General features: G+C 36.3%; 1 protein-coding gene across 1 annotated transcript in view; it reads left to right on the plus strand.

The window, feature by feature from the left end:
- Window positions 1-5,419: 5,419 nt before the first annotated feature.
- LOC126372089 (mucin-5AC) overlaps window positions 5,420-15,341 on the plus strand; it is a 119,507-nt gene continuing 109,585 nt past the window's right edge. The window contains exon 1 of the mRNA XM_050017628.1: window positions 5,420-5,709. Coding sequence (XP_049873585.1) covers window positions 5,662-5,709 — 48 coding nt within the window. The 5' untranslated portion in view covers window positions 5,420-5,661. The remainder of the gene's footprint in view (window positions 5,710-15,341) is intronic.

Raw genomic sequence — 15,341 nt, forward strand, 5'->3', positions numbered from 1 at the left:
TCATAGTGTTGCTAGTATGATAAAAATATTTTTACCATAGTAGATTTAAAGTTAAAGGCAGGACTTGATTGATAAAGGATATAAATACACTACAATTATCCCATGAAAGTCAAGTTTAGATTCTAAATAATTGAATGCTAAGGAAAAATGTAGTCTAGTTGAGACAACTCTAAAATTTATAAAAAGATTTTTTGTTGACATCAACCCCGATCGTCATTAAAAAAATAGTTTATAGCAGTAGTTAACAGTTGTATCGTTAGATGGCACTAGTAAGATTGATTGCAGGATAGAGCTAATACGGTATATTATTATTATCCTCTTTGGGTAGAGCCAGTAAACCTAACGGATTATTAAAATACCACTTACCTTTTTTTGAAGTCCTACGATATGGATATGATGAACCGTATTGTGGCAAAGTTTTTTTCTCCTCTCCGCTTGATAGAAGGTCTCAAAACTGGCCCAAAGTACCTACCTATTGTACGTACCATTATAAATAAAATACCTTTATAAAAATACATAGCATGTGTTTACAGTACCTAGGTAGGTACCGGTGAACAAGTTCACATTCACAGAAAGCCATCAACTTATTAGAATATGATAGGCACGCCGACATCCGGTTCCGGTGAGGACGCACCGCGCCCGCGCAGACAGAACGCGCGGCATTTGCAGAATTTTAACGAATGGCCATCGGAAAAAGAAATTAGATCAACGTTCACATTAAGTTTAACTGACGTTGATTGGAAATGATGTAATGGCTATTGTAAATTGTATTTTGGGACACCGACCTCAAAGGTTATGCTCGCTTGAATCTTTTATTTATAAAAAGTCTACAAAAAAATATATGCGGAAACTGGGCACTAGCGCATCCGCGGCGGTTTTTCGTGATGAGGAATTTATTTTAAAAATTTAGCCTTCTCTTTGTGGCGGCTTAGGTAAAATGTGCTATATTAAGTAGGTAAGTAATAATAATAAACACACACAGGTACCGTGTGGGTAATAAAGTCGTTATAACTAAATTTAGCATATTACCACTAAGTACTAAACCAAAGCCTACTCAACCTACCTATTACATTCACTTGCGTATACGCATGTACCTGTGGAGGACGTTGCACCTGCCTTACTGCAGTTAACAAATACCATACATGCTACAGTCACCGTAGCATACTGCCCGTATAACATTTTCCACCTTAACTTTCAGAAATTTGCTTCCTCTATCAAAAGAAGAAAAAAAACCTAATAAGTACTTAGTAAAAAATATATAAAAAATAATAATAGATAAGTAATTTATGAAGATATTATAAAATCTTTACGTTAGAGTACTAGACGCTTGTCATTAATATTCGGTTTTTTTTCCTCTAATTATGTGAGTTATTTTTCTTTGAATACCCAATAGCAGGTATTATGAAATGACAAAAAAAAAGAAATGAAATATTTATTTCGGATATTTATCCATATTTTGTTAGTAACAGAATATTATATCTAAGTTAGTATTTTTTTTGTTTTTATTTTTAAGTTGTAAGTGATTTCTTTTTTAATTTATTCTTTGGTGAAAACTTGATTGGCTATTGTACTACATATATATTTATAATTTATAATGTTTTATAAAAGCTGTATGTTTTCCTTAAATAAATAAAATAAATATATAACGCGCGCGAAACGATAAATGAGCCAACAGCATTTAGGTATTTACGTAACCTGTAGTTGAGCTGATTTTTCCGTCAGGTTAAGAGATCACTGTGTCATATGGTTCACCGGCTTGCTTCTCAAACGAGGAGCGATAGTACGAATCTCGGGCTTACACCAATGACTTATTTAATTTATTAACACATTGGCTAGACCATTATAGACGGCTATGCAACTGACCACCAATCACGTTGGTCTAACAGAAAGCTCAGTGAGGCGTGGGTGCTTAGTTCATCTTACGATGGACCCCCTGGCTACCCCAATTGGGATATAGTCGTGAGGTTATATTATGTAGAAGGTCAGATAGGCAGTCGTCCGGAATTGTCAAATCTTCAGGTTAGATAATCGGACCCTGTGAAATCGGGGTAACACCTTGGAGATGATGCGTAGCCAATAGAGTTGGCTCACATATCGCGTCGTAAGCGTTAGTGTTACCAGAGGGGTTAAAATGGCCACATCGAAGCGCAATTCATCTAAAAAAGGCAATATTGCAATTTGACATTTGCGCATATAAAAGTAAGTGCGCAATGCAAACAAATGTCGAATAGCAATATTGCTTTTTTAGATGTATTGCTTCGATGTGGCCATTTTAACCCCTCCTGGTAGCATACCGCAGCTACAGATTGTTTATCCTTCGAATTTAAATTGCAAATTTTGTCGTGAAGTTCTCTGAACTTATACGTATTACAATGTATTGTGAATGAATCACGTATTTGCAAATATTTTCCTAAGAAGGCTGGCGAAGATATACAAGCCGGTATTGGGTTCATCTTTTTTGGGGTTATGTATGCGTTTGTGCAATAAAATACCAGATAATATTTTAAATTTGTCAGAGAATAAATTTAAAGCTCATATGAAGCTTACTTTATGTAAAAAGCTTATTATGAGATTAATGACTACCTAAATGATAAAAATTTCTGGTATTGAATGTGTTCCTCTAAATATTAAATAACTTGTAATGTATACCCTATTGATTTAAAAGATGTGTTGCTGTTACAGTTTCTTGTCATTTCTTCTCCTCGGCCATAACACCCTGCGAAATGACGTAAATTTAAAAATGTTAAATTGACCTTCAACAAGTTTCGGGTATATTCAATACCTATCGATTGCGGATGACCCTTACCAAAACCCGAAAACTTCACACGTCGGTATTTGAACCTGTTGACTCAATTCATTGACTTGTGGACATTCCTTCAATCGCTACCCATGTCACGGAGAATGAGTCACAACAGACGGCATAATATCTCATCCTGGTGTGCAGTCGATGAGAGGAATAATGATGAGGAGAGATTAGGGAAAAGTTACTTCTATTAGAATGTTAGAAACTCTACTATCTCTAATACTTATAATACCCGATTACTCTAGCCATAGAGGCGACCAATCAGCTCGCGACAACGAAGTACTGATGCCTACCCCGCCGGTGTGGTCGACGATTTCTCCCATTAAGTACTTATCGCTATCCGCCCACTAATAAATAAATAAATAAATAAATAAAATAAAAATAATGTTTATTTCTCTCACTAGCTTAGAATTTGAGTACAATATCCAATGAATACGGGTACAGATTAATAAAGCAAGCGAGAGACCGGTGTCTGTGATAGGCGTAAGCCTGTGTTACAGATCACCAGGCCCCAACCTTCGGACATTACGGAATAGATAATATGTTTATACAGCTAGCTACATTTTATACTTACAAGAAAAATAAAATAGAAAAGAAGAAAAAATAAAATAAAATATAAGCTGAAGCTAAGAGTCGATTAATTCTTTCAAATATATTTTTCTCAGACGACGCTCTGAGCATAGTTTCGCGCCCAATTGGTGAAGGTGATCAGCCTGTAATGTCCTATTTATAAGCAAACTAGGGATCACAAAGTGATTTTCATGATGTGTCCCCACCGGAATTTGAACCCGGGACCTCCGGATCGTGAGCCCAACGCTCAAACAACTGGACCACGGAGGCCGTTGGTAGTTAGTGTCCGGGGTGTGACATGGTCATAAAGATCTTAGCCTGACACTTGAATTGGTGAAAGGAAAAAAAACGACCTAGACAAGAAATGTTTAAAATACTGCAGTCAATATCTCGGTCATGCGTGTCGAAAACCTAACGTATTTAGCCCTTCTCTTTCTAGCCTTCGTATGTCCTAGATCATAGGTATAGCCGATCACTGGACAAAAACGCCAATATGTAGTAGAATGCCGCGTGACAACCGCGCCTAGGAGTAATTAAAAAAAACCCCGCTAATGCGAATTACACTTACGTACCGAGGGGTCCGTAAGATATTTTATTTATTTTAATTTATTCTTCTTCTATCGTGTGGGTTTATATGTGATAGTGATTAGTGGGATATATTAATTAGACAGCACGTCAAAAGGATTACATACCAGCGACATACCTTTTTGATTCGCCCAGGTTATTTATTCATTTACTCATTCTTCCTAAAATTAAGAGCTGTCAATCCGTCCCTTTCCTTTTCGGCGGATAAGAAAATGACAGGTATAACTTAAAGTAAAATTAGGAGGTGTCTGCAGGAATCGGGGCCATCATGGGTTTTAATGAGGTCTCGTCTCGGCAAGGAACCCTAAAAAGTTGCTCTGAAGTATTTTACAAGCCTGTAGTTTTGGAGTGTTTAAACGTTTCCTGGCATTAGATTTTACATTAGGGAATATAGGAAAAGGTAAAGTACCTATTAGTTTTAATATAAACTACCTATAGGTATATGTCCCACTGCTGGGCACAAGCTTATTTCTTTCTCGGTCGTCTGGAAGAGATTTCTATGAGAAATAAGGTGAACAGAGCGAAAAAGGTGTGTCTTCTGTGTAAGTTGTAAAAAAGTTGTCACAGCTAATTGCATAACCATGGTTACGCAATTTTAATTTTACGTATTTTTTTTAATTGCGTGGTTTTTAATGCCAATGATTGTAGCCATTTGAGTTTATAAACTTAATTAAGTACTTATAGCCAAACTAGGGTGTGTGAGGTCGATCATTGAACTTAAACAGTTATAGCCCACGAAAATGAAATTGATATATCTATAACTCAACAAAACCATCTTAGTGTATAATTATGGTGCTGATTATGGCAAACAATATTTTTTTAAGGCCTCATTACACTAACTACCCAATTCATCGGACCCGATACCTCGAACAATATAATGTCAGATCAAATAGGTGGCGCTACGATTTCGCCACGGGCACAACGACTCTACCACGTTTAGACATTAGTTTATTTATTTGGCGGAAGTTTATATTATTAGCTTGAAGTAATAGCTTTGTATGTAGACAAGTAAGTACCTAGAGAATAGACTACAAGACCCTCAACAAGCATCGTTTATTACCATTTGACCACATTATGAAATATCATTCAAATTTTGCGGGCGATTGAAGAGGAACCACAATTGATGTGCATAAGAGTTGGAGCGGAAAACTAAACCTACTTACTTAAATACTCAAAACTGAACGTACGTAGAATGGTTATTAAAGTTCTGGAATCTTTACTTATTGACATTAGGTTGGCACCATGATTGACGCACGCAAAATAAAAAAAAGTTAATTAGAAAATTGCAATAAAATATTTGCGGAAATCGAAATTGACGTAGGTTACATCGAGCGGGCCGGGTTACGTAAACTTTTTGCTTAATTACAGTCGCATACGCCGCCCGTAAGGTCGTAGAAAGTGAATCGACTCGTGTGAACCGTCAAAAAAAGCCCGCCATCTTGGCAGTCTGTGGCGCGCAGCCCGCGCTAGTTGTCGTTTCCCGCTTAAACGAGTAAAATTCGAACTTCGAACGCGAAACTTTTTTTATTTCTTTCTTTTTCACGCGCGTGCCAGTTCCATTTTTTGGAGGGTTTTTTATAGTGCAACGAATATTTTACTGTGATGTTGTGAAGTGGAAGCGGTAGTGGATGGAATATTGATAGTCAACTTCTGAAGGATTTTTTACATTGATGACATTAATGTATTATTAAAAATTTTACGACATGAGGAACTCCAGTAGGAGAAAGTTCAGTGATATGTTATTGAAAATGGTAAGTGTCACGTCTTATTTTTTAAATTAAGTTTAATATTTATTTGTTAACATACAAATTCATGTTAATATTTTCCAATTTAATTTATATTAAATTAAATTTATACTATATCGCTGTATTAATAAAAGAAAGTAGTCTCGTTGCGGAGTCCAAAAGTTTAAAAATACATAATTATACTTACATATCGTAACAGGTTATTATAAAGCTATTACCATACTAGTTATTAGGTAACTGGCCGAATCATCGTATTTTCTCAAGGCTGACGAAAGCAGTTAAATAACTAACTGGTTGATAATTTAATCAGGCATAATCGAGTATTTTGAATCGGAATTTCTCCCGATTGCAGATTTCTCTGTTTGGTTATGCGTAGGCGACGGTTTATGTGTTTTACGAGTAGAGTCCGTTTCGCATTTGTATTTGCGTAAGAAATTAAAGAAGGGCTGTCAAAGAGAAAATGTTGTTTAAGATTAAGCTATTTGAATACTACGAAGAAGACGACGAAAAATATATTTTTATACTGTATCGATAGAGTTATAAGTCAGCGAAAGAATTTTGGCCACGTTAAAAAGAAAAAAGAAATGAATTTTGACGTTTTTGGAGTGGTTCCCGTGCAGACTTAGAATGTGGACCATTTTGCCCTTGTATAGCTGGTTTTTCAACTAAGCTACATCATTAATTTTTATTTTAATACTTACATAATTAAAAATCTACTTAACATTCCATAATTATTGTTTTATCTATTTGCGGTCCATTTCGCATTCACAGGAGGATATTAGATATCGTTTAGCGATATTAATTCTATGCCATTTATATCGAGATTGTTGTAAGATCATTAGAATAATGATCGAGTTTTTATAATACCTCTGACCTGTTGCTAGGTACAATATTTTTATAGTTAAATTTGTAAATTATTTTAATTGTCTTAAATGTAAATTTTAGTTTTGGGGAGATATTATTATATCTACCTAGATAAAACTGCGGTTTTTATTGATACTTATAGAACTATACTATAAGTTGCTGAAAACTTTATAGATCTAAACAAATCAGAATATATGCCTCTTGAGCTCTATACGTACATACAGTTAATGCAATAGTAGCATACCTTTATAAATCAATGGTTTAAACCATAATAATTGTGAGGTTTGCACGCATGAATCACCTTATTGTCCAAAAAAGTAAGATCTTCTTCTTATCGTGTACCCACACGTTGTGAGGTCGGGTGTCGGGTTGTGAGGTGGAATACCAACGTCATCAACCCTGGTGTCAGGGTTATGATTGAGCCGCCAAAGGCCCCTGACATGGCTCAAACAAAAAAGATGAAAAAAAAAAGTAAGATGATTCCGTGCTTTGAATAAGAATAGCCGTACAGACATTTGTACCAACTGGTGGTGGAGTATGCTCCATTCCCCCTCCGGTTGATTGAGGGGAGGCCTGTGCCCAGCAGTGGGACGTATATAGGCTGTTATGTTATGTAATAGTTTAACCTTACAAACCAAAACTCTACTGGTTTTATTGATTTTGTATAATAATAAATGTTAGTTCGAAGTCGTCGTCGGCGCGCGTCCTTGGCTGCGCCAGCGCATTCCCCGTCGCTAAGATTCCGGCTCGTCGTATTGAACCCAACACATTGTACTCACCTCGCAAGTTACTGTGTTTGTGTTGTATCTATAGTCAGATACCGAAGTAAAAATACTCGCATAAGCTCACGGCTATATCCCGATTGGGGTAGTCAGTGGTGCATTCATCGTAACATGAACTAAATATCCACACTTCTCACTTAAGAATACTTATACCTACTTAATGAAATTGTTTATTAAGAGACGTGGTAAGCCAGTGGGAATATGCTCGCCTCTCATTGTGAGGTCGCAAGTTCAAATCCCAGCACAGTCTAAACCAACGATTTTCAATTTTGATTACGAATTTATGTTTGGATCAGAAAGATTACCTATCACATGCTCAGCGGTGAAGGAAAACATCGTGAGGAAACACTATTATACACAATAGGTTGGCAAGTAGCCTATTTCACTCTGAACAGAAAATACGCAGTAAGTATATTATATGGAGTTCAGCCGCTGACTACCAGCTTGATACGAAGGTTGTATGGCATCTATAAATAGCGTGTAAATATGTCGGCGGTATTCACTGGAATTTACATTCAACACAGACTTTTGTTGTTTTTTTAAGAATGTCTAGGGCTCTGTGTCGAGTATTTCTTGCAGCTTCTCTCCCAAGGCTGTATAAGGTTGTGAGACGCTGCAGTAGTTTTAGGCGGATAAGACAAAAGTATATTTTTGAATTTAGAATGAATTTGTTAAAAGCTGGTTTAGATGACCTTTTAAATGTTTGCGGTGAAGAGATACGTTCTATTTATAGAGAGGGAAAAATGTGCTTTAGGATGTTTTTTGATTATTTTTTTTTGATGCCGCATATGGTATTAAAACTACTTGGCCGGAAAAATAAGGAGCGTTGAGGAAGCTAGCTTTAATGAATACACCAAGGTTTCGTACCTGAAACGGAGAAAAGGAACAATCAACTAGAAGTGTCTGGTTCGATTCTTGGTTGGGTAAAAAATTATATAATGGGGGGGGGGGGGGGGGACAAATGTCAAATAGCTAGTAATTTTGATCTAGTTTGAAGGGCTTTTTGGCGGGAAACGGGAACGGGACAGTTGCTTTCTTCATTGAATAATCTAAATAATTAATACGAAGTGGTGTTTTGTGGTTAATGATCGCATTAAGTTAGTCGGAAGACATTCGCGAGTGTTATTATATTGGAGTATTCAATAAACAAAGTGTATCTGCCTATTTTCGCTTCGTGGCAGGAAGCCGCTTCATAACTCGAAAGTTTATGCGGACTTTTGAGTTAATTCGTTTGGGGTTCGGAGTAGGAGTCTACTCCGAGGGTGGGGGCTTAGGTTTCATCATCATCACCTTTCATCATTTCATTAATCATCAAGAAAAAAATACGTAAGACATGACTGTATGGGCATAGTTCCCTTTGCCTTACCCTTCGGGGAAAACAAAAAAAAAATCTAGTTTGACAGTTCTAAAACTAGCTTTATCTCTTTCTTGCACTCGTCGTAAGTGAAGGACGGCACTATTTTAAAGGTCTTACACTAAAATTAATTTAAGTTTTGTCTCCCATAGTCGGCATTTACAATAAAACTAGCGATCCGCCCCGGCTTCGCTCGGGTGCAATGCCGACGAAAAAATTAAATTATTTACGACATCACCTTAAAAACCTCAAAAATAACTGAATTTGTCCATTATTTATTATACATATTTATAAACTTTTCTCTTGAATCACTCTATTAAAAAAACCGCATCAAAGTCCGTTGAGTAGTTTTAAAGATTTAAGCGTACATAGGGATATAGGGACAGAAAAAGCGACTTTGTTTTATACTATGTAGTGAAGCTTTCATTCGCAAACGGATTACACTTGTTTATACAACAAATGAAGCTTACAAAGCTTTCATATAACATTTCTTTCATACAGTCTTCAATAGAAGCTTATTCAAAGTGAGAGTGTATTCACACGTGCCTCCATACAAAAGACATCAACGCGCGTAATCAGCTTTTTATTCCGTACAACAAATCATTTCTTGCTAGTTTCTTGCTTCTGCTTTGTAATACAAAGTAATAGTGACTTTTAATTTATGATATACGGATATAATATTAAGTGCTACATGACTATTTAATATACTGTTGTATCTAACTCTTCTTCTTCTATCGTGTGGGTTGTGAGGTGGTTTACCAACCTGATCAACCCTGGTGTTAGGGTTGCTATTCAGCCGCCAAAGGCCCCTGACGTGACTCATGTAAATGTACTTTATTGCACCAAAATAAAAGGAAATATTTTAGTACATTGGAAATGGCGGCCATATCGCTTAAAGCGAAAGATGAAGTAAAAAATGTTGCCAGCTGACATTTTCGATAATTGCTGTGTAGGTGTGTACATTTGAAATTATTTGTTACGTGAGAGTATCAAAAGTACTTTCTATCGCCAATCAATGAATGAACAATAAAAAAAACCAAGAAATTAAAATGTTATTTAATAACTTAATATCCGCTTTTCTTTGCTCTTTGTCTTAACTTCTTGATTGCAAACCTAAAAAATGTTGTTGTCCTTCAAATGTCAAAGCTATTGGCGTTATATAATAGTTTAGTTATGTAAAAATAGTAATAAAAAAAAGTTAAATTTTTATTTTTTTATTTTTTGGTCGTGGCCGAGCGAGAAAAAAAGCGGCCAAGTGCGAGTCGGACTCGCCCATGAAGGGTTCCGTAACAGCAAGTAACATAATGTAAAAGTTTTTTTTAGTTCGTAGTAACTTTTGATGTTTTAACTATGGAAGTAAATTACGGTTTACGATTTATGATGTATTAAAAAAACTACTTACTAGATCTGTTTCAAACCAATTTTCGTTGGTAGTTGGCATGCTAATCTACATCTTATATATTTTTTAGTTTCATCCTCCTCTTATTTTAGAAGTTACAGGGGGGGGGGGTGCCATTAGGCTACGGAACCCTAAAAACAACTCACGGTCACAACCAAAAAATAATATAATATATTATAAAATCGGGACGAGCGTGTTAACCATTACACCACCGGGTTCTCCTACTGTCCATGCCTTACATTACTTACTTACTTACATGCCGCTGCGAAATGCCTTAACAAGAGCTGTGGGTTTAAGTCCCGTCCGAGTCAGAATTTTTTTTCTTTTTGTGAATATATAAATTTATTTTTAAATTTTTTACTTAATTCAGAAATATACTTCGAAAATAAGTCGAAAAGTAAAATGAGATAGATTTTTGACATCTTAGACTGGCTTTTATATCTAGATTAGCATTTTTTTATTTATCTTTGACCCAGTGAAATACCCAATTGAGATTTTTGTATGGAGTGTCATAATCTAGAATTCAAAAACATTACATACTGTGCACATAACTAGAATTTGTGCACTTTTTATAATTGCTCTAGCAGCAGTGTGTTATTGACTTATAATAGATACGCTATTGCGTTTACAGTAAGACTTTTTCTAGCTATTTCTATACGGCTATATAGGTACTAGATAAAACAACATTCCAGCTCTGATTGCCTTTTGTAACGGTTGCTTAGTTTCGATATTATTTACATTTATTTTACGAAAGATCAATTGTATTTTTCCTGTCTATTTATTTTCTTGCATCATAAACTGTAAGCACTAAGTTAGCTAGGTCTTTGTGTAAAAATGTAAAGTAAAAGTTTTATATCAAATGTTGAAAGCGTATTTGAAATCTTATAATAGCAAAACCTTTTTTTTTAATCTTTATTTAATAAACCTTTTTTAATAAAGCTCCTTTTCTTCCATAGTATATGTAGTAGTTTAAGTAGTGATATTTATTTATGATAAAAATTATAATCATGTGTATTATTATTATGTAGTTTATGTAGTCGAAAGTGTATTTATTTTTATACGTACAAGTATTTCCATGCTGCACTATCCCGCTATATTACATAATATTCAATATGTCATATACTTAAAGGTTGCCTGGAAGAGATTGCTACTTAGCAATAAGGTCGCCGTATTGTACTCATTTATTTCTCTTTTGTTTTGTATTTTGTTTTTTTCTGTTTGTGCAATAAAGTATTTGTTATGTTATGTTATGAGGGTTTCACGCATGTTAGGGAAAAAACAAACTTATAAAATGAAATAAAATTTATTCGTTCTAGAGTGACACAAAAGATCTTCCTTTTGTGCTGTCCTAAGTGCCTTAGGGCTTTAATATGTAGTACTACAAGTTGTACTTATTAAAGACCTTCACGAAGCCACTGACAATGCCGTGAGCATGGCCAATTATTCGTCAGCAAAAATTTTTTATCGATCGCCATCGACTCGCAAAGAAGAAGAAAGATCTTAAACAATATATTGTATTAAATAATTTGTAATTAAAGGAACATGCTTTAAATCTAATCTTTAATAAATCTGTCTTATTGATTTCGACAAAATTTATTGAATCGATCGATAACTTTATCACGTTGCCCTACAGAACATCCGAAACGTTTCATTGACTCGCCTCGGCCAATCAGCTCGAGACACCAAACACACCAGGACCCCGATACCGACCCCGCCGGCATGGTCGACGCTTTCCCTATCAGCGCTTATCGCTATCGACCCACTGACGCGATAGGGTCGATTAATTCTTTCAAATATTTTTACTTTCAGACGACGCCCGAGGTTCGCGCCCAACTGGACACCCTCAGGCCTGTTGTCTTAAACGTTGTACCGGGTGAGAGCGTTCAGCGCTTCCCATTTGTCCGGCCAAGTAGTTAATGCCATCTGCGGTAAATGTACAATAAGTCACGTCAAAAAGAAATGGCTCGCCTCACACGGTACGAACAACATAACTATGTAAAACGTTCAAAACAGGTTTGTGAGTAGAAGGGTGCCTTGCGCCTCAAGGGTGTGGTCAGGCAATGCCAACCGGTAAGCTTCGTGACGATATGTCCACCTGACATGACAGTCACGGCAGAAGTATGCGCTAAACTCAAACTTGTTGAACGATTTTGACGACTAGGCGATTAGATTACCAGTCGCTCTTTGTATTTCAAATATGCATATATTAATAACGAGTATAACGAGGCTGTAGACTTGTAATTTCAAAGAGCATTGGTAGCCCACTTGGTAGAACTCTTGCCTCTCACTTTAAGGTCGCAGGTTCGAATCCAGGCCTAAACCAATGTATGTCGAATTTGTTTTCGAATTAATGTTTGGAACATATTATATTATCAAGTGCTCAGCGGTGAAGGAAATATTGTAAAACTCGGCTAAGCGGTTATGTTCATATAATATTAAGATAATTTAAACTTGCTCCCAACTTGTATAGGTGCGGGGGGCGGAGTTGTCCCTTCTATACGAAGTACAGTCATGAGCAATATAATGTACCCACTTTAGGACTCTGTCGCACTAACATATTTGACATTTAGTGAGACTTACAGTTCAGTTTGTCAAAAAAGTTAATGTGACATGGTACCAAAGTGTATACATAATGCTCGTGACCGTACCTATTATCACTACATAGTATAAAACGAAGTCGCTTTTTCTGTCCCTATATCCCTATGTACGCTTAAATCTTTAAAACTACGCAACGGATTTTGATGCGGTTTTTTTTTTAATAGATAGAGTGATTTAAGAGGAAGATTTAAATGTATAACAACTTTCATTAAATAGTGGAGAAATACTGTAATTATTGAGGTTTTTAAATGTGATGTCGTAAATAATTTCATTTTTTCCTCAGCATTGCACCCGAGCGAAGCCGGGGCGAGTCGCTAGTTACGTAGTATTCTATGCTACTACCCACCACAGGTGCCAAATTATAGGTACTGTTTAATCATCTTACTAGTTGGCCTTGTGTTATTAATATACATATATATTGACATATTAGGTGTAATAGATTTAACATAAAGCTTAACGCATGGCACATGCCAATACATTCAACATTTACATATTAATTCGTTGCTCAACTTCTATGTTCGAAATAAAAACAGAACACATTCAGTTGCTACTCTTCCCGGGCATGTCGTAAAATCTTACAGACAGATTGTGTCATCTCAAACATGACAGAGTAATGATATGGACGATAGGCTGATCCCTTGTTGCTATAAGGTTCTTTAATGATTTTTATTTGAGTGCTATTCACATACCCGTGCTTAGGGAAATCTATTATTAGCATCAAAATGCGGGACCAATTGATTAATGTTGAAATTGCATATTGTTAAATGATTTCAACATAAATCCAGATACCGACCCCGCCGGCGTGGTCGACGATTTCCCTCATTCAGCGCTTATCGCTATCGAGCCACTAGGGTCGATTAATTCTTTCAAATATTTTTCCTCTCAGACGACGCCCTGAGCCGAGGTTCGCCTCAGGCCTGTTGTCTTAAACGTTGTATCGGGTGAGGGCCTTTAGCGCTCCCCATTTGTCCGGCCAAGTAGTTAATGCCATCTGCGGCAAATCTACAATAAGTCACGTCAAAAAAAAAACCAGTACCTAAAGGGGCGTCGGCTTAATGACGATATAGATCGACAGAGTTTCGCATGGACAGAGGAGGACCCGGTGGTGTAATGGTTAACACCCTCGTACCGGCTTGACAAGAGCTACGGGTTCAAGTCCCGTCCGAGTCACATTTTTTTTCGATTATATTTTCTCTTTATAAGGTTCTTCATATATTCATCTCAGGAATTCGTGTCAACAGTGCTTGCAAGTCGTCTTTGATTACTCGTGGCTCTAGCCCTTGAAATATGCAAATTGAGCGAGTCTTAATAGTGTAAGGTCTTAAGAGAGGCACTTGCTAGGGTTTTTGGTAATAAAGCACTACTTTACACTATATTCTTGTTACGTACACAGGAAGACAGATTACAAAAATTGTTACCACCTTAAGAAAGATTTCAGTTGATGTTGCCAATACAAATATTATTAATAAGTACTATTTATGCCAATAATTAAGTCGAAGGAATATCGCCAGTGGCAAAATGAATTTAAAAAAAGAACTTCAATATATTTGTCTGGTTGGGTAAAATAAAAGAGCATTGAAGATATTTGTTTATGTCGCCAATTTAAAAGGTGCCCCGGTTTTCCTTGAGCGACCTTACGCTGGATAAACAACTGGTCGAGGTTATGTACAGGTGCTGAGTTGTGCTTTTTAATCGTTTATTTAAAAAGGGAATTTGAATATTTACGAAACAGGTCGAAAGCCAAAGCATGGATCATCTTACTAAGTCTAATTATCTTGCTTAGGGAAGCTCTTTTCTCAAGTGACTTTAGTAAACTTAATTTTAGTTAAGTGGTTGATTCAAATTCAAATTTATTGTTAGTAATACAAGTAGTCAGAGTTTTAGTACCTAGAATAGAAAATAGGGCAGTGGTTTCCCTCTTGCCTTCCGCCCCGCAGTACTCTGACGCGAGTGGGATGGCGCCCAGAGTATTTCAAAGCCGTACTAGGACTCCTGTCCTCCACCTGTAAATAATAATAAAAAAATAATAGGTATTACGTCAAAAATCTAGAAAGGCTGTGACTAAAACTGCCACCCGAAATTCAGTTTACGTAAATATTGATACTGTAAGGCGAATAATGAATTCAGCAGCTCAAAGAATTGATTCACAACAGTTTAATGAAATGTTTGAGAGAGAGTGGAAATAATCTCGGCTTAAATTAGTTCCTATTACAACCATTGTTAGACACACTATAGATTGTATTTTTAGGTATTTACTAGGGAATTAAATGATCTAATTTTTTTTTGTTACATCGTTTCAAGCAGTAAGTTATTTAAGGGGACAATGAAGCTTGATTTAAGTAACAATAGTTGATAATTGATACTCGACAGGGTGCCTCATAGGCTCCGGAGGAGCGCGAAAACTGTGCATGTCATGGCCCCGGGAGTGTAAGGAACTAAGTTTATATAAGAAAACCTAATCTATGCTGCTCTGGGAGCGAATAAAAAAACATAGAACACGTTCAGCTGCTTGTCTTCCCGGGCATGTCGTAAAAATCGACAGAGGGATTGTGTCCTCTAACATGATGGACTAATGTTATGGGTGATAGGCTGATCCCTTATCACCATAAGGTTCACCATATCCAGCTTACGACATCGTATC

This window comes from Pectinophora gossypiella, chromosome 13, assembly GCF_024362695.1.
Source record: "Pectinophora gossypiella chromosome 13, ilPecGoss1.1, whole genome shotgun sequence".
Lineage (NCBI taxonomy): Eukaryota > Metazoa > Arthropoda > Insecta > Lepidoptera > Gelechiidae > Pectinophora > Pectinophora gossypiella.